The sequence below is a fragment of the Aquila chrysaetos genome, chromosome Z (genome assembly GCF_900496995.4).
Source record: "Aquila chrysaetos chrysaetos chromosome Z, bAquChr1.4, whole genome shotgun sequence".
Lineage (NCBI taxonomy): Eukaryota > Metazoa > Chordata > Aves > Accipitriformes > Accipitridae > Aquila > Aquila chrysaetos.
In genome coordinates this window covers 1,340,751-1,360,099 of record NC_044030.1, presented here as the reverse complement: position 1 = coordinate 1,360,099, position 19,349 = coordinate 1,340,751, and the positions used below count along the sequence as shown (strand labels likewise).

Genomic DNA, 19,349 nt, shown 5'->3' with positions numbered 1-19,349 from the left:
CCTGTACCTCCAGATGCTGACGATGACATGCACCATATACGTGCAGACCTGCCCTTACAACTTACCACCAGCTGCCCTGCGTGCAAGACCTCACGTGGAAGCAGCAGCACTTACCATTTCTTGGACATTCGTCTCATTTAGGTTGGCTATGGCTTTACATTTCTCCAGCCCACCTGGAAATGAAGAACAACATTGGGTGTTTCTGCCAAATCATCTCTCAAGCCCTTGGACAACACTGTGACAGGGCAACTACCAGGGGAACAGTAATGACAACAGTCTTCAGAAGATGTCCCTGCGAGGTCTTGTGCAACTTGTCTTGGGGAAATGATCTGCAAACGTGCCAACATGCTCCCTGAATCACTTGTCATTTATTCGCCTGTGATCATATATTTCACTTGAAGGGCAACCCACCGTGCCGAGGTTTTCCTGGGTCCACGTTGAACATGGAGCCGAAGGGGCCTTCTCAGCTGGAGGCAGAGGGACCCACACCCCACACATCCTCAGAGACGGGGCCAAGCCCCCACCATGGAGCGGTCGCTGTGGTGCTGCTGGTGGGGGGTTCGTCACCCCCAATACCCCCACACGGCTCCTCTCCTGCTAGGCTGAGAGAGCAGCAGCTCCTCAGCCCCACCAGCCTCTCCTGGGTGAAGACGAGAGATCATGACTCGAGCACGGCAATTTATAGATGGGATATTCAAGAGAAGCACGGCTCCTAATCCTCAGCACACTTCCTCCTTGGAGCAGGCACCAGGGTCTCCTGGAGACAAGAGCAAACACAAACCTCTTGCCAGCAGCAGTCCCCATCGACGGGGGACCCGGTGGCCCCTCTGCCCGGCTGCTTCTGCTGCAACATGCTAAGGAGGCAAGTTTTTCTGCACCTTTCAGTTCTTACTTTACTTTAAAACGTTTTGCCTGCTCCCTGGGGACAGGACTTTTGGGAGGTTAGCAGCAGGCATGTCTGTGGTTTGTCAAACCTGCAAAGTGGCTGCTGGCTGCGGAGGGAGCGGAGCCCGGTGCCGTTTGGGCATGACTTTTGTTTCCTTGGCAATTGCTTCTGGAGCTCCGGCTGTCTGGGGTTAAGATTAGCTGAAGTTTCAAAAGACAAAGGGAGAGGAAATTCAGTTTCAGGGCAAAGCAGACCGTCCGTGGCTTTCCTGAGGCTTTCAGTTGCTCCTGTCGAAGGGGACAATTCAGTGCTGTTGCAGCACGAGGGTGGTGTTTATACAAGAAGCCTCAGTCTGCAGCTCTGTTATTCTCTACACTTTTAAAAACTTTTTTTAATTAAGAAGCTTATATACAGAACTGCTGTTGCCTAACCAGGTGTTACGTACATAGCACCAGCTGAGACATTTGAATTCCAGAAACACTTTACCATTGCTTTTCTTACAGAATCATAACCATGTGTATTATCAATTAATTCACAAGGCAGTGCAAGCAGTGCCGTACAGACAGACAGAAGTGTGTTATGGTTGCTTACTCAGATTTCTCATTAGCAACGTTAGGAAATTGTTTATTACCCAGTCTAACTCTTATTAAACATCTATATAAGTTTTTACAGTATTAAAGTCACTGTAGACATTTATGGGCCAAAAGTGTTGTTTTTGACAACACTGATGCAAACATACTTGTTTTGAGAAAGTTGTTTCTTAATCACTGAAACCAGAATTTCTTCCTGGTGTATGTGATTTTAAACTGTGATTATTTGCCAGCTTTACCAGTCCGGATAGTCTCCTCTTTGAACTGCCTTTTCTGATGCCAGCCAACACGTTTTGCCATGTTTGTGCTATCTAACAAAACCTTTCAGTGCTGTTCATTGCAAAGGAACGTTTCTGTGGGGTTGGCAGCCGTGGGAAACCGAGGGCCTCGCTGCTTGTTTGCCTGGAGAGCTGTGCCCCTTCCTCACCGCGTGGCCATCCCTGTTGGCATCCTGCACATGGAGAGGGTTCAGCCGGACAAAAGCAAAGGTTATTCCTCCTGGATCTGAAATCAGACTTTCCCCCTGGGAAATCAGCCCGGCTTCCCCAACCTGCTGGGTCTGGCAGTGTTCATGAAGGCGTAGGAGAGAAAGTCCAGGTTGGCACAGACAGCGTCCTGCTCTCAGAAACGTCTAAAACATCTTGCGGGTGCGCTGAAAGCCCACCTAAAACTGTTGAAACCTGTCACTTGACTTCCAGCCTTCTGCAATATGGGGCTAGGGATGAGCTTTGTGCTCCAGGCAGCGGTGGGCAGAGGTACAGAGGAGCTGGTACCCCAGGTCCATGGCACGAACATCTCCCGGTGCTCCGTGCACGTGAATGCCTGCATCCAGATGCTAAATCCACAGTAACACACAACTCCTCTGACCCTTTCCTTTGCCAAGCCTGTTAGGTAATCCTGACTTCCAACCTCATTTTGAAAGGCTTTTGAAAGGTCTGATGACTGCTCTGAGCACATCTGTATCTTCTGAGCATGCCTACAGCCAGAATAAGGAAGACTCTGCCTCCAGAGCATCTCAAAGAAAGCTCCTCAAAAATAGAGGAAAGCCCTGGAAGGTGCCAGGGTGGAGGGGCTGAAGACAGACCTTTTTGCAAGTGCTTTTCATTCAGTGCCGAAACTGCCACAGGCAGGTGGGGGGGGGGGGGTGTTCTGCAAACACGATTAAGTGACACAGCAAATAAGGCCTGCAGTTGGATTTCTTTGAACAGATGAGTTAAAACATTTGGAGACAGCATCCTCCTCAAGCTCAGGCAGAGATGTGCAGCCTCAGACTAGCAGGGCCAGCTAATTAAAGTGCTTGCAAGTATTAATTATTTTTCTGCCTTTGCTTTTGTAAATAGGGGCCAAAACTGGTCAAGGAAAAAGGGGAAAATACCTGCAATTACACCATTTGTACTAGTTGAATCCATGTTCTGCACAACATTGCAGACTGATTTCTCTCAAAAGACTTTCTATTTTAAAATGTTCTGCATGCATTTGGTATCTCTGCTTTTAGACAATTATAGCCATATGTGCCACCAATTTGCTGTGGTGATAAAAACATGAAAGAATTATATCATTAATGTTAAAATTTTACATGTGGTGGACAGGCAATAAAATGTCAGGTTTTGGCTCCACTTCTGGAGATTTGATCCCCATGTCAAAACATAGGTCGAGATCACTTGCTGAAGGTTGTCTCCTCTGTTTAGCCACCGCAAGATCGCTTGATGAAACATGTTATATGGGAAGTCCAACCAGATGATCACGGCAGAGCTCAGGTTTTTAAAACTTAGGAAAGCTGAAGTAAGCAAGTTAAGGGATGAGCCAAGAGCTCTACCAAGAAGGAAAAACCGAATCCTCCCAGCCTGAAGCCCGTGTTCAAACTCCAGCCATAGCGTCTGCGCTGCCTGCGTGGTATGATACAGAAGCCGTACATCTTCTTACCAAGGGCATCCCCAAACCCCGTGGACTCTTCTCAGTTTGCCAGTTTGCAGCTTCATGGAGGTGGCCGTGGCAAGGGCTTCAGCCACCCAGCAAGCAGTTGCCCACTGCCCCTGGAGAACAGCTTTCAGCTAATGGCAGAGATTGCTGGTAGTTCTCCCAGTCTGAGCCATTTCTGCAGAAAGTTCTCGCTGGTGCTAGCTTTTCCTGCTGTAAAATGGTCTACTCAACGATACTGGGTGTACTCGCTGTACTCAGTATACTCAACAACTCTAAACATGGCTCTGCAAGGCATCCCAGCTTGTCTGGGTTTTATTTGGTATGGGAAGAGACAGGTCATGTTTCAGCCTGGTTTAAATAAAAATTCAGGAGACAGACCTGAGCACAGCAGCAGGCTGAGGAAGACGTTTGCTGAACGCCTTAGATCGTTACCATTGCTTAGAAACCTCCTGTTCAACAGATGTTATCAAGGAATTGCTGAAAAGAGCACCAGGATTATTTAATTCATGACAGAAGCAATTAGGTAACACTGAGAAATCATTATTGTGGATATCCTGCAAAACATTTGTTATTGGTTTTAGCAAAGAACATGCCTGGAGTTAAACTCATCAAATACATTCTGCTCACCTCCACTCTGGTCGGTGCCCTTCACCCACAGCCTGTTATCCTGTGTCCCAGACTGTGCTCTGCTGCTTCTTGAGGAAAAACGTGGAAAAACAGCTGAGCAACCCCAAAATCCCCACCCTTGTCACTCCAGGATGGCCAGAAGCCCCCGGTAGAGTTGTGGTGCAGGGGTGGAATGGAGGAGCTCAGACCTTCACTCTGCTGCTGGTCCAACTTACCTATTGGTGTTACAGCCCCATGAGATAAAAAGGCATCGGTGCAGCTGGGTGCACTACTGAAATTGTAACCACATTGTGCTGCGCTTACAGTACTGCATTTCATGTTACTTTGCTGTACTTTTTATTTTATGGGGAATTGTATGCATCTTTATTGTGTATTCGTTAAGTGAGAGAGTGTCTATTCAACAGCTATGCAATTTTGTGCCTATTTTATAGTCTCATTTCTCTTTGTGCAAAAGCCTTCATAATGATTTATTTGATTAGCAGTAGAAGAGAGGTACGTGCTCTGTAATACATAAAATAAAAATCAGCTAGTGATTCATGGCATTTATACATATAAAAAATTAAAAATACATTAAATATATATTAATATTAAATGCATTAAATTAAAATAAACTACTTGACGAGTTTTTCCTTGGCTTGTTCATAGCTACAAGGGATAATAATTTCAGAAGAGGGACCTTAAGTTCAGTATTCTCAGACATACATCACTATTTACTTTCATATTTATCTAGACACCAAAAGATGAGTCACATCACCAATCATTTTATTCAGCAGGTTACTTTGAGAACAACACAAATAAATTCAACTCACCATCTTGCAGTATTCACCGATGCCCAGGCTGCAGTCCTTCCCGCGGTAACCCCCGTTATCACACCATGGTTATGAAACGCACTGCTCCGTGTAGAAGACCGTTTGTGCCAGCGAGCCGATTTCTGTGGCATCCTTTTACAACAGGGGCGAAGAGACTGTTATTAAAGAGACGAGTGGTTCCTGCTGGAGTGCTCTGAACCTCTGCAGCCCCGTAATGTACTTTCTCAGGACCCCTGAGTCTCCCCTGGAGCTCCACGTGGTGCTTCACACGGCAGCGGCTGTCCTGCACCGTGTGGTTCCCTCACCCCATAAAATGGGTTTTGGTCCCCGTGGTGAACTGGTGCCTGCACTGCCCTCCCCGAAAGTTCCATCCCGGCCTGCCCCAGGGCCTGCTCCGCTCGCTGCCTGAACCGGCTGGAGGTGTTTGTCTGAAGTAAGATCTCCATCGTTTCCCTGGCCTGTCCCTCTGGATTGGCACGGATTGGCTTCCCATGGCGTTTGGAGAGCTGTGGGACATGCAGAGCTCCCGGCTTCTCCTCACGCCGCTCACCAACCGCCTACCACTAGACCAGGAGTGTTTCGCAGGCAGTCAACGAGTATCATGAGCTTTCTGAATGTTGAGCTCCCAGGTGGGCTTGTATCTCTGCACACCCCTATGCCTGTTCATATCAGAGCTGCTAGAGCCATCTGCACGGCTGTAGACGCAGCACTTTGCCTTTCCATCCCCCTTCTCACAGGTCGCTCCTGTCCACGTCTACACGTCCGCAGCAGAGATGCTGCACTTGCGTTTCTGCTAGGAGCATCGCAACGTTACAGACTCGCAAGTCCATGCTTCGCTTGGCATCGTGTGGATTCTGCTTGAGGAATTATACTGTCTCGAGCCCATACCTCAAACATTCAATCTGCTAATTTCGCTAGCTGGGAGAATAAGCTAATGAGAACTCTTCTTAAAATGTTGACACTTTTGTTTGTTCGTTTTATTGGCCAAAATGCGACACTTTAAGCTGTCAGCTTCAATGACTCTTCAAGGTCACCCATCTCGGAGCGGTTGAGTCTCACAGCTCACTGGGCTCCTTCCCTCTCTCTGGACTGCGTCTGGAGCTGCTGCAAGCATGGAAGGTGCTGTGGATAATTGCCGTGAGCAGGGAGAAAGAGATACGAGATGATACAGGGCCAACTTTGAGCTTTTTTGTACAGACATTTTTTTTCCATGCTGAAGTATGGGAAATGTTTATAAGTAACTGAGCTAGGATGTAAATAGTGATCACTGTATTGCAACAGCAGCTGCACATAATTTATACAGTTATGCAGTAAATTTCTGCACGGATTGGAAGGCTTTTTCAAGATCTGTGTTAAAATAGCTCCAGTGAAACTATTCTGCGTGGCCAGATTTACTGTGCATTTCAGACAGTTCTTAAAACTGGCCTTGGTATTTTTTAACAGCGCTTCTGCGCAGTGGGTGCAATCCCCGGTTCTCAGGGGAGATGGAAAAAATCTGCAACTGGGTTATAATGGGGAAGAAGACAGGACTGTGACACTGCAGGAAGGGCAGAGCGACCTACATCAAAAGTGCAAACTGTTCTAACCCCAGCAGGTGAAAATTTCAGGACATGCAGTCACTGGCAAACTGCCCGTCGGTGGTTATAAAAATTCTCCCTTGGATATGGATTTCCAAAAGCCAAACAAAAATTAATGATTTATGTAATATATGAATTAACTCCATCGTGCAACAACTCGTGTTGGACCAGAGCTATTTTTCAGCTCTGAGGAACATCTCTGCTTTCTCAGCCCTATCCTTCCGTCAGTGAGCATTGTGCAGTGCAGGACTCTTTTTTGACATTAGCACGGTGCAGGGATGGTGGAGGTGGCTGGTCAGGGAGGGACACGCTGGTGAGAAAGTCCCTGTGTCAGGAATGGCAGCAGTATCCTGGAACAATGCACAAAAACTATATTCTGTGTTTAGGTCTTGGAAGTATTCTCTCCCACGTCCCTATCAGCAGCTTGACCAGAAAAAGTCCAGGCTCTCCTTAAGCTGTATCCTTGCCTGCTTTCTGCTGAACAAGCAGAGAAATGAGGATGCATTTGCATCTACTGAAAACATTCAAGGTTCATGTGGGTTGAACGCACATGTTGGTTACTCACGACCGTGAAGTGCCATCGTGGTAGATTACTCTTTTTTTTCATAGAATTGAGGGAACAACTTTAAGTAATGGCAAATTGATTAACTGCCCTTGATGTCACATTTATAAATGTTCCTTCTCTGAATTTTCTTGATATTTTCTTGCAGTCTTTTTAACCCTGCAGGCCACTGACTTAAACTTGGTTTCCCAAAGTTGAAACTGCAGCTGTGCCATCAGAAAAGTCTGTCAGGAAACGCTTATAGTCTAACTGGCAAAACAATGAAGTTATTTGCTAGGAGCCAAATGCCCCTCCTTTTTTTTTGACTAAAGCACTCTCAGTAGTAACAAAAATAAACAAAGAAAATCCAGGAAATACAGCACCCAGAAGTATTTGCCCCATCTGAATTTTTTTTCTCCCTATGTGCAATAAGTTCCCTGCAAGTATCCCTGCATTGCTGTAAGTCTGCTTTTTGAGGAATGTGAAGTTGCTCTGCTTTTACCATTTTTTTAATTCCTTGGGCATTCCAAACAGATTTGATGAAAGCTTAGTGCTCAAAGGTTTGAATTTCCTGCAAGTTTAGAGAGAATCAGTAGCCCTGTAGAGGTGCAGAGAAGTGTCACTGCTGATCTCCAGTGTGAAGTGAGGGTCATTTATTTAATTTTATTTCATTTTATTTGGTCTTCTGACCAGCAGCACACAGAATTGCAAACGCAGCTTGCAGCTACGACAGGCGTGCTGCCTCTGGGCTGGCAGAGCGGATTTGTAGGCTGCGTTACTGGGAGGGAGAGAAAGTTGCAGGGGCACTGCTGGGAACTGAAGGCATCCCGGCTGGAGGGATGGGAAAGCTCACGGGAAACAGGGAAAGGAAGAGGGATTACATTGGAAAGGATCTGTAAAACTGCAGACTTTGGGAACTGCGGTCTGTTCACAGAACAGTGTTTTGAATGGGGCTCTGCGCAGTCAGAGCGTGCTCGCCGGCAGCCTGCAGCAAGCCCTGGTTTTGCCTCTCCTGAAGAGATTTCCAAAAGAGGGACGTGAATATGGCAGTCAGCTGCACCGGCACCTGCAGATGCCTCTGTACCTCTCCAGCAACACTTATCAAGGGTAGGAGAGAGGCTGGGGCTGTCAGACAGAGGCACTTTCATTTTTCTTCTCCATAAAATGAGAGCAGTGTGACTCATATTGCCTTCACCTAACTCTTCGCTCTCCTCTTCCCACCTCCATCCAGCTCCCGTCATCTCTGCTAGCCTCAGTCTTCAGACCCAGACTGTAGATCTGATCCAATTAATCCTGCTTTCCAGCTTTGTTTTCTTCTTTCAATTGCTTGACATGCTTTCTCTTGAAGGTCCCACGAGCACCTGAGCTCAGGGTTTGGGATGTCTTCTGATACAGCCGGTTCCTCCTGGCTCTCTAAACCTCAGTCTCATGGGAACAGCTACTGCAGCTTATCCAGGACCAGGGAGCTCTTATTCAATCAGCTTACTTCATTTTCTAGCAGTATATCTGCTGGTAGTACCTGGATACTTAAGGCCATTAGCATGTATGCTTTAGCACTTCAGCTGGAGGATAAAGCATCTCATCTGCGTTGGCCCTGAGCCACAGGAGATGGCTTTGCCTGCAGAAAGCATCCTGACATGGGAGGAGCAACTGGTGTAAGGTACTTCTAGGGTATGACGTCCCTGGAATCTGAAAACTTTCTTGGCTTCTCCACTCAGCAGTTAATTACAACTGATAATAATAATTGATGTGTTTACAGCAGTAGATTGCAGGGTTAGCTTATTGCACACATGAAGCTCTTTTGAAGGAGGTCATTAATAAATCAAAGTGGCTAGGACCACCTAAATCCATGTTAGTTCTACTATAGCCAAACAAAATCAAACCTAAAATTTTCATTAAAGTAGAAGGCCAACAAGGTTTGTAGTAGAAGTTAACTTCTGTAAACGACGGATCTAAATCTTCGGTAAATCTCCTGGTGCCTACAGAGGATTGAGGGTGTATTATTGCCCTGATTATGCACACAAGCCTTCAAACTGACACAAGGTGACAGAGGGTAGAGGGTGAGGACAGTCGCAGCCTCATAACAAGGGGGAAGATATTTATGGAAGCTGACGCGAGGTGTCCATCTCCCATGCTCCCAGACATTCGCATTTAGAGACGTACTCCAAGCCAAGGACATCTTGCTTGGGGTCTGGCCGGCTGGCGGGGGCTTCGGGGCCAGTGACGTGAAAACGCTCAGAAGTGCCCTGGGTTTGGGTGCTGGCTGTGACAGGGGTCCTGCAGGGCCCAGCCCTTCACGAGGGGCTTGAGACAGTGACCGTGACAGCAAAATATCTCGTTAGCCTGATGAGTCACCACTGGTTTCCAGTTTTTTCTGCATTTTTTTTTTTTTCCTCCGCTGCCTCCTCAGCTCTCCCCCCTGTGCTGATCTGGATGCAGAAACGGTACGGGGTGACTGGGGGTGGAGAAAAGGAGCAGAGGAAAGAACAGGAGAGAGGGGTGGGAGAGCAAAACTCATCTCTTCTGGTCACGGGTGTCACTGGACCAGCTTGGGTACCTGTGAAGGGTCCAAGGGGAATTCCCTGGGACTCCTCAGGAGGAAACTGGCTGCAAGGCAGGTGAAAAGGCAGAGAGGCTAAGGGGAATAAACCTTCAGGGGTCATACGTTTAAGTCCTTTGTAACTCCTTAGCAGGGCTCTGGTTCGAATCGAGCCATTGCTCTTGCATTGTTGCACACCAGCGGAGCCATGGGGCACGTGCCGGGCTGCGTGCACAAAAAATGCACTGTGGTAAGACTCGTTTCTGACTTACCTAAGAGTGCCTTGAGTTAAGGTGTCCTATTCCACATATACTATGGTCTACGGTCGTAGTCATGGACATGTCAGGTCAGATTGTGTAGTTGCTGTAACCAGACCTCAAGCCTAAGTCTTGAGTTTGGCTATGGAGGATAAGCTGTACGCCAGTGGGCTTCACTGAACTTACATTCTCATACAACCATTTTCCTCTAAAACATTATCTTCTTATTTTTACTTTTTAAAAAAAAATGGTTTGTAAGAAACAAGATGCTTTTGAAAACTGAAGGGGAAAAAAGAGATTGTGGACACGCTTCGTTTTCAACCAGTGACTTCTGCTGTCACAAGAAGAGAGCTCACACAGCCTCAGTCAGTCATTTCGGTATTTCGAGTTTTTACCAAGAGGAGATTAAAATGAAGTGTTCAGATCTTGTTGGTACTTCATGGCTGCCAAAGGTTATGCTTATTATAAAACCGTAATTGCGCAGACAAATGTAAAGTAGCTCCTGGTACACACAGATGTAAGCCAGCTACAGAACATCATTGCAGCCCATATGGCTGTAAAATTTGTTGCAGAGTATCCTTAGGCGCACTTCAGCCATTAAACTGTCATCTTTGCATTTTGTGTATTGATCGAGTAGGGTAGCTGAACTCTCTTCTCTTCTCCTTTCTTTTTTAAAAACTATTTTTACATCAGGACTTCTATTTATAGCAGTCTAAAAGCAGAGATCAAGAGAAGACGTGTATGACTTCTTTCCCAAATGACTAACTGGGTATTTTTCTTCATCATTAAGCTACAGGGTTTAGCTAAACTGTGTGATGAAAGGGTACTTCATATAGCTTTGAGAGCAAATAAAAAATACGCCACTCAGGTTTAAACTAAGATATAAAACAAACTTCATTTTCTGGATAACATGCAACCCCAAAGTTCTGCAGTAATTAAATCTCTCTCTGGCTTTTTACAAAAAAGTAAATGGTGACTCTAGTTTCCCTCAAACTCCAGATTGTGCCTATCTAAATTGAGCTTGATTCTGTACCTGCCAGTTTCAGATTCTTGCGACATCCTTCCTCTCTTCTATATTTACATGCAGTTTCACTGAGTGTATTTGAGCCCCTGGCTCATTCCCCTGGGTTTCAACAGGCGGATGGGGAGGGAGTAGCTGTAAGAAAACCATTAGGATTTCAGATTTCTTGCCAGTGGGTAGGTGTAAATAATACAAAGGAAAACGAAACACAAGCATTGCTGTACCTGGCGTGAGCTCGTCTTCTGCGCGCTCTCAGCCAGGGCATGTTCCTGGGGATGCTCTGCACAAGCACCATCGTATCCACTGGGGTGTTTTTGAAGGTGGTCACTGGGTATGTTCATTTTTGCCTTTATTTAAAATGAAGTAGGAAGAGCTTAAAATGAGGATTGCAATGGTGACATATTATGGAAGTACCTCAAAGCCTCTGAAAACAAGCCCAGGTCCTTAAGCTGTACAGGGTTTGCCTAATAGCTGCAAAAATGTCATTTACATCTCCAAGGCCATTAATGGGGCCAATGGCCAAATGTTAGCCCTGATGGAGAGGTTGTTATTACTAGTGGTATTCCAGGGATGCATAAGCAATGCGCGGGAGCATCAAAGCCCCTGGTACGACAGACAATCTGGACAGCGAGGGCTGAGACTGGTCCCACTGTGGACAGGACACTGACAATATTCACATCGCTTGGCTTGCTTGCCATGACTGGTGTGACACCAGGGTTTTTGGTGTTCACAGGAGAGACCCTTCCCCTCCTCCTCGCCCCAGAGACAGGGCTTGCCTGCTGGAAGAACGGTTATACAGCCAGGAGAGGACCACGGCTTTCCTCCTCCATCAGGCTTTCCGAATCAAAGACGACGTCATCTCCTACCTCCAGGGAAGCAAAGGTTATCAGCATGGGGAGAGAGCTGCCCGACAGCTGCTGGAAAACCACATCCAGACCATTACGAGCATCGTTAAAAAGCTCAGCCAGGACATTGAGGTAATCCACGCCAAGTAGCATTTCCCTCCTTTAGTGGTGCAGCTCTAGCCTGTGGTCCATCCAGTACTAACTAATATTGGCTTCAGGACCAGAAAAGTACTCAACGTGACAGCTATGTTTTAGTTAAATTCTGATTTTTCTTGTATAGTGGCACTTGCAGTTACTTGTGAAAACAGAAGGGAAGGGACTAGGGAAAGTAAAGTAAAAAAAAAAGGAAAGTAAAATGAAATAAAAATCAGATTAATGGCTTTTGGTGTTGTTTTAATTCAAAGGTTCAGATTCTATTTGCTTTCCATTTTGTCAGAGTGTGGGAGATTGAGTTCAAGGGAAATAAGGAGCAAGCTTTATTTTCTAATGTATAACATCAAGACTCAAGTTTGTGTTCACTTGTTAGTTTTCCCCATGCAGATGTTCTACTACTTTATAGAAACTTCTGCATGCAAACATAATCAAATATTGCTGAAACTTTTCACAAAGCTCAGTGCAGACAGGAATGAAGGTTCAGGTTCACACTTTATTTAAACTGAATGATGGTTCTGTGCTGGAAATGCATGGGATGCCCTTTTTCTGGCTAAAGACCTTTGATTATTTGCTGTTACTTGTCAAATTTGTATATGAAATCTACCAACAACTTTTTGGGCCAAAGATGTAAAATACTAAAATATGCTGAAATAGACTTCTCCACAGATTTGTTTTGTCCTTTGAAGTGTTAAATGTCTTACAAATGCTACTAAATTGACAATGCATTTTGTTTTTCATGTACTTGGAGAAATATTTGATCTTCTGTACATTTATCTTAAGAAGTATGCAATCATGGCTTACCTGAAATTAATGTGAATTAAAACTAGGGTCTGTGTTCATTTCATACTGATTTTATTGTCAAGATTTTGATACTATGGCAATAAGCAATGGTATAAACCCACTTACTTGTTTTAGATCATCCAATTGATCTAACCCTATCCAGATCAAGTATGTACAGGACTGTTTTGCTAGAAAAATGCCTAAGATGCTAACAGCATCTAAATCTAATCTTTTCCCTTGGTTGTAAATTACTCTTCTCTAGGTGCTAATCTCAGGTGCGTGTTTGCTTTGTGTATTTTGGCTGTGAGGATTTGATAAGGGTAGAGCACCGACAGCACAGAAAAGAGCACAGTGAGACATGTCAATCAAAGCCATTACAGACTTGGTGGAGGTTTGGAGAGTTGCTCCTGGCATGCAGCAAATGAGAGTGGTTGAGCAAGGTTGATTTCTCCAGCATTTAAAAAAAAAAGGAGATCTGCCAGGAAATGTGACTCACTCATGCTCCAATTCTTCCCCAAAGCAGGAAGAATATCCTTCAAAAAAGCCTGCTTTGGGGAAGATGCTGGCATGCCGTTGCCACCAGGAATGAAGCTGAGCCCAAGTAAACACACCCCTCTGCCAGAGACAGAAAAATGCCCCAGCTGCTGCTGCATCAGGGACGTCAAACCAATTAGTGCCAGGTGGAAAATGAGCAGACCCTTGACGAAGACATCCTTCACGATCCCAGGAGAGGATTGCAAATTGCAAGAGAAAAGCATCGATACTAAAAACCTATCGGCAGCGGGGAGATGTGCCTGGCATAACCTCTGATAACAACCATAAGATAACGGTGTCTCAGTCGAGGGGTTGGATTCAGACCAAGGTTGACCATCAGTCACAAGCACGATGTTGTGTGAGTGGCTTTCCTTTGCCTGGGGTGGTGAGCTCCGAGACGGGAACACTGCCAGGAGCCTAGGGAACTAGCTGGAGAAGGAGAATATCGATTTTCCTCGACAAACAGGAGACTGCTGCTTTCCATCCTAATGAACGAGCGTCTCGTGCTGCTTTTGCCAGCGAGGGAGCGGTGGTCCCATTCTGTGCCCCTGTCTTCGTGGACTTGTGGCATCAGACTCGCATTGCCAAATACACTGCCAAAAATACATTTGAGTTGTCCAGTACATTCAACCTTTTGAGAACATTATTTTCTGACATGGAACAAAAATAGGAATGCCTGGTATACTCAGTATTTCAGTTATCCATACTGTCTGTGCAGGGGGGGCAGGATTATTCCAGAATAACTGCATAAATGACAGCTTTGAACTACATTTTACTCCAGGGTTACTACAGCTTTCCCCGCTCACCTGTGCCCCACTTTTGATGGATGCTGATGTCTCTCCTTTTGCTGGAGAAGTGGGGACTCATGGCTAGGGGTATTGGCACGTGCCACCAAAACTTCCCTGTTTGCAGCTGACTGGGAAATGTTTGCCCTGACCCTGTTTGCAGGGGAACGGCTGCAGGGGAAGAGGGTCTCATGCTGCATCCAGACACACGAGCTTGGGACACCGGCACAACCCTGCTAAAACCCGGCCAGACTGTCCCTGTGCCTTCCCACAGCCCCGGCAGTGGGACGAGCCCGTGAGATGGGCAAATCCATCTCCAACAACTTTGCCAAACTTTAAGCATTTACAGCTGAAATTTTCCCTGATATTTGTCCTTTCCTACTTATATATATATTTTTAAATTCACTCAGTGGGGAACATTTAAAATAAAAAGCCTGTAAAAGCCACTCTATTTTTGCAAAAATGGGGTATTTGCATAAAAAAGGGTGAAAGCTGTGCTTTGACCAGGGGAAGTGCTGCATAGTGCTGAATTACACTCAAATACCAGCCCCAGGCTTCTCCTTTCATCCTGAGAAGTAAAATCGGGGGATTTTAGAAATCATTCTCCCGCTCCCCTCCATATCAGTAAAAGGTCACAGTAGCTGCATGAGGGCTTCCTAAAATTAATGCTTGTGACACATTCAGATACCATCAGGATGAGCCACTTCAGAAAAGCCCGCAGGGCGGTTACTCCTTCCATCTTTAGATCAGACTTTTAATACAGTGCAATAAATCAGATATCAGGCCACATACCGAACAATAAAGGTAAAACAAGACATTAAAGAGCTGCTTATGCTGACCAGCATCCCCATTCAGGGCTGTGTGTATGTGTCTGTAATACCCTTTAACAGCAGGTCCATGCCTTCGCTGGACCCAAAACCTGCCCCGTGCAGGACTAAGTGTGTTGAAGGCATCTTTTCACGCATGCCAAGTGCGATGCATTAGCTAGGACATAAGCTTTCGTGCATTTGCAGCATGGGCAGACCAGGCTTGGGACAGAGATCCTGTGCCCATCTGTGCTCTGCCTTGTCCACCCTGCAAAGCCTTGCTGCAATGCCCTCAGGCTGCTGCAAAACACTCAGCTTGCCTATTACCTCCCTCCCAGAAACACCTGGTATCCCCTGTTGAAAGGAGCCTGACTTAAAAAACCCTGTATATTATTTATTATGGGCTGCACTGTACTGCAGATGTTGAGGAAAAGAATAAAATTAATTTCCCAATTTTTGCATTTCCTAATTTTTGTGTGCTAAACTTTTCAACGTAAACCACATTTTTAAAGGGAAACATGGACATATTATTTATGCAGATACAGATTTTTTAGAAAAACACACTGTTACTTTCTCCAAGAGAGAAAAACAAGCTTTTAGACCTGCTGCTATAAATGGTGCTTTGAAGCGTATTTTGAAATGAAAAAAAAACCCAAAGCAGAAAACCAAAAGTGCATTAATGGTCTTGAATTTACAGGTTTTGGAGAGGCAAATAAGAACAAGGGATGGTGCTGCAGTGGAAACTAATTTTGCAGTTCAAAGTCTGGATCATAAATACATCCAGGGTCTTGGAGACCTGCGTGGAAGAGTGGCAAGGTAAAGAATTCATCATGGCCATAATTCTCATGTCTTCTAGTCAATTTGTACAGAGCATATTCAGAGTGGGCATAAATGTACTTCACACTCATTTTCTATCTCCATTTTAGTGTCAGATCTGTGCTTTCACGCCCTCCATGTTAGAAAAATTATCAAGCCAGCGAAAAATAACTATATTTTCCTGTCTCATTCTTCATCACAAACTTAAGATTTTGGGTAATTTTTTCTTCTCCAGTCTGGCTAGACCAGCTGAAGCAGTTATTTCTTCCTACTTAAACTCTCCTGTTGTTTCAATAAAATCTTTAGTTCCTCCCTTGGAAAGTAGGTCTTGTTGAGCAAACTTGATTTCTTCCTTTGGTGAGATTACAAGTCTTCCTTGGTACAAGTAATTGCACTATGTAACATAGGTGGACTTCCATGGGGTACTTTGTAACCCAACATATTATGATTAAAAGAAAGACAAAGTGAAACTCTGTTATGTAATATCAAGAGACCACACAGATTAAGAGCTGTCTGAACTGATATATTGGAAAAAGTAATCATTAAGGAAGAAATCTCCCTGAACTGGCATATTTCTAATGTTTTTTTTTCACTCCAAAGGCCAGTCATACGCTTTTAATACAAAATGGTGCTATTGACATTTGTGGATAACACAAAAATTGGTCAAGTGAGGACAAGGTGGTAATAGAGTCTAACCAGGAATATTGGCAATGTGAGCTGATTGAGAAAAAAATGTACTTTATAAACCCAATGAGAGAATGTTTCAAGACTGAGTGCCCCCTGAAAAGTTTGGGGAATATGACAGGTAAATAATTTACTGTGAGCTTTTACAATGATGCAGTGTCAGAAATGCCAGGAGTATGGTCTTGGACAAGGGAAGCAGCGGATCAGTAAACAGGGAGGTTATTTAGCTCTATTTATGGCACAGAGATTGATACCAGAATACTGTACTGAGCCCAGAGTCCCCTTTCTGAAATTAAAAACTTGATATGGTGTAAATGAGAGCCAGGAATATGATGGTAGGACGAGGAAAATTTCTGGCTGACAGAAGTATACATCTATGTATAGTTTGTAGAAAAAAATAAACCCAGAGATGTCTTCATTTCCATTTCTCCCTCCAGGAAAGAAAGCAAAAAAATCATAGGGTACCAAAGGATTCCAGACTACTGCAGAGAGACCCAAGAATCCAAAATGAGTAGCTGAAGCCAACATATTCAAAGTTGGCAGGAGAAAGATGGGGTTTTTTTAACCTTGTGGCTGATTAGCATTGGAACAAAGTAGGAGGTGATCCTGCAAGAGCCTCCTGATGTTTTCAGATTCAGGTTGGCAGACTCTCTAGACGATATGCTTTTAGCGAAGCCATAACATTCGACTGGTGAGGTGTCTCGCTCCTCTTTTCCCAGCATTTTCCTAGGCGTGATGCTTCCTATTGTCAGCTGCACCGGGGCTTGCTCCCATCTTTTGTGCTGGAGCATTTGCCTGCAGCAAAGGAAAGTAAAAAGCACTTGGGGAAAGAAGGAAAACAGGGTAATTGTGGGGGAAAAAATGACCAGTCCAATTCTACTTGTATAAAGAAAAAAAAAAACAGTAGACAAAAGAGGTCAAGCGTTCACCGAGGTGCACAACAACAGGTTTTATGAGGTTCCTCTTCCCCTTCCTTCCTTGCCCATTTTTTGGGAGCGCTGGTTGGCCTTTCCCACAGCTAGAAGGGAGGAACCCAAAACACACATTTGCAATCTCACATAACAAACCGTCACGAGGGGACCAAAGTCATCATCTTATGATGCTGGAAAATAAGTCCTTAGACCCCATTTATTTTTAAGGAGAGAAAAAGGATAATGGCAGGTTTTCTAGCTTCATCCAAACAAACTGGTATTGCAGAGCCAGGGCTGACGTTTTAGTGGCATTTCAACAGCAATATTATAATGCGGTTTTATGCGAATGATTGCCATTAAGCTAAAGCATAGTATGGTTTTGTGTGATTCATGAATCATCAGCACTTGCTTGTTTGTCTCGCTGCTGAAGTTCCCCTCTGGAAATGCCAAGCCTTAACTGCGTACCTGCCCCCAGCATCGTGGTTGAGGAGTGAGCCAGAACTGACAGGCAGAGGACTGCCATTACAGCGGTGATTAATATTTTGATTCTTCACATTCCTTTGATCTTGAGTTTCGGATTTAAAATTTCTGTATATATTAAAGAGAGCCCAGGGTGACTGGAGACAAATGCACATGTTCATGCAATTTACATTTACTGAATTAATAGAAATCTTCCAAATGCAAACTTGCAATGACAGTTTTCTTCTCGATTTGTAGCCTAGCCTTAGTCCAAGACTATCTGGGATGAAATGAGCCTTAAATGGAGTCACTGCTTTTTCTCACAGCAGATGATTCATCCTCCTGTATTCTGCCATGTGTAAAGGATTAATGTGGATTAGTCCTTGTAATTCAAACTGTGTCTATTCTTCTACTCTATCTTTCCCTGAAAAAGAGATGGACACCTCTTGCCAACTACTGAGGTAGTTGTCCATTAATCCTTGGACCTTCTGACTACATTTCTACACTGTGTAAATATTTATGTGTCAAGTAGCAGTGATCTTTTAAAAAAAAAGCCTTCAGCATCTCAGCTATAGTGGCATTCCCGTTGAATTAACTATATATTTTAGTTGTATTCTAATTCTTAATAAGAATTCCTTTGAACATGGGAATATGTAATACAGTAATAAGAATTAGGTAATGAACTGTAAAAAAGCCACACTTCTGATAAATATTAATTCATTCTCTTCAGCCTCACCAACAAAAGACTAAATGAATCCACGAATGAATAAACAATGCACTTTACACAGATGGTTACATTTTACTTATTTTTCTCATGAGCATTTTTTTGCTCAGACAAAAAGTCAACATAGTACTAGACTATCAAAAACACTGATGTGGACCCATGAAGTTATTTGACCCTTCAGAAAATGCAACACTTTGGCAAGTATAGTAGCCCAATATATACCGTTCCTACCATGACTCTGGAGGATAAAGATCCTTGAACATATAGCAGGTAGCTATATTTCCATCTCTAATTGAATGCTTTGATATAACCATCAGAGGCTTTTATTTCTTTATACTTTTTAATTTATATACAAATCTCAAAGGAGTACGCTTTCTGTACCATTCCCAGTGAATCTCCGCTGCTGCTTGCACACACTCCAGCCTCTGCTTTGTATGACTGGAAAACCATGAATATCAAATTAGAGCAAGATTTAAGCAGGTCCCAAGTATCCCCATTCTCTTCAGGACAGCCTGCCAAACAGCAATCATACATTTAACTACTTTGCACATAATAATCACATTACGTGTGGGGAAAGCGAGATCTGAGCAGGACCAGACATTTAAGGCACATCAGCAGTGCTGAGCGTCTTTGCAAAGCTCACCACAACTGCAGGTCCCCAGGCAGGGCTCTGACCCCTCAGGCTACACCGTAATGCAGAGGTAGTTGGAAGCCCAGTTCTCCGGCTTTTTGGATCCTATCATCAAATCCTCTGTTTTTAAGTATTCTCTGTATAGAACACTGGTTAAACCATGACAAATACTCAGGTTTCTTTCTCTTGTAACTGAAGCTATGTCTTCTTTACTGCTACAGATCCACTGATCCTCTTCGTTGTTCACACTGTGGACTTCTTGCACAGCCTTGCAATTGTTGCCGTGGGGTTGGATTTTCCCAAGGGGTTGGTGAGCCCCGATCCCCTGATCTCTGTTGAAGGAGCTGGCCTATCTCAACCGCAGCCTCATTTCGTTTGTGCACGTGTATGTCAACATTTCCACCCAGAATTGCAGCTGCGAGGAGCCCCCGAGGTGCTGCCTGTCCCCACGGGG

The 19,349-nt window shown here is 44.6% G+C and overlaps 1 protein-coding gene across 1 annotated transcript in view; it reads left to right on the top strand.

Moving 5' to 3' along the window:
- The first annotated feature begins 5,323 nt into the window (after positions 1-5,323).
- The window catches only part of FAM81B (family with sequence similarity 81 member B), a 28,706-nt gene continuing 14,680 nt past the window's right edge, over positions 5,324-19,349 (top strand). Inside the window, exons 1-4 of the mRNA XM_030004009.1 lie at positions 5,324-5,428; positions 6,368-6,426; positions 11,501-11,744; positions 15,368-15,486. Coding sequence (XP_029859869.1) covers positions 5,324-5,428; positions 6,368-6,426; positions 11,501-11,744; positions 15,368-15,486 — 527 coding nt within the window. The remainder of the gene's footprint in view (positions 5,429-6,367; positions 6,427-11,500; positions 11,745-15,367; positions 15,487-19,349) is intronic.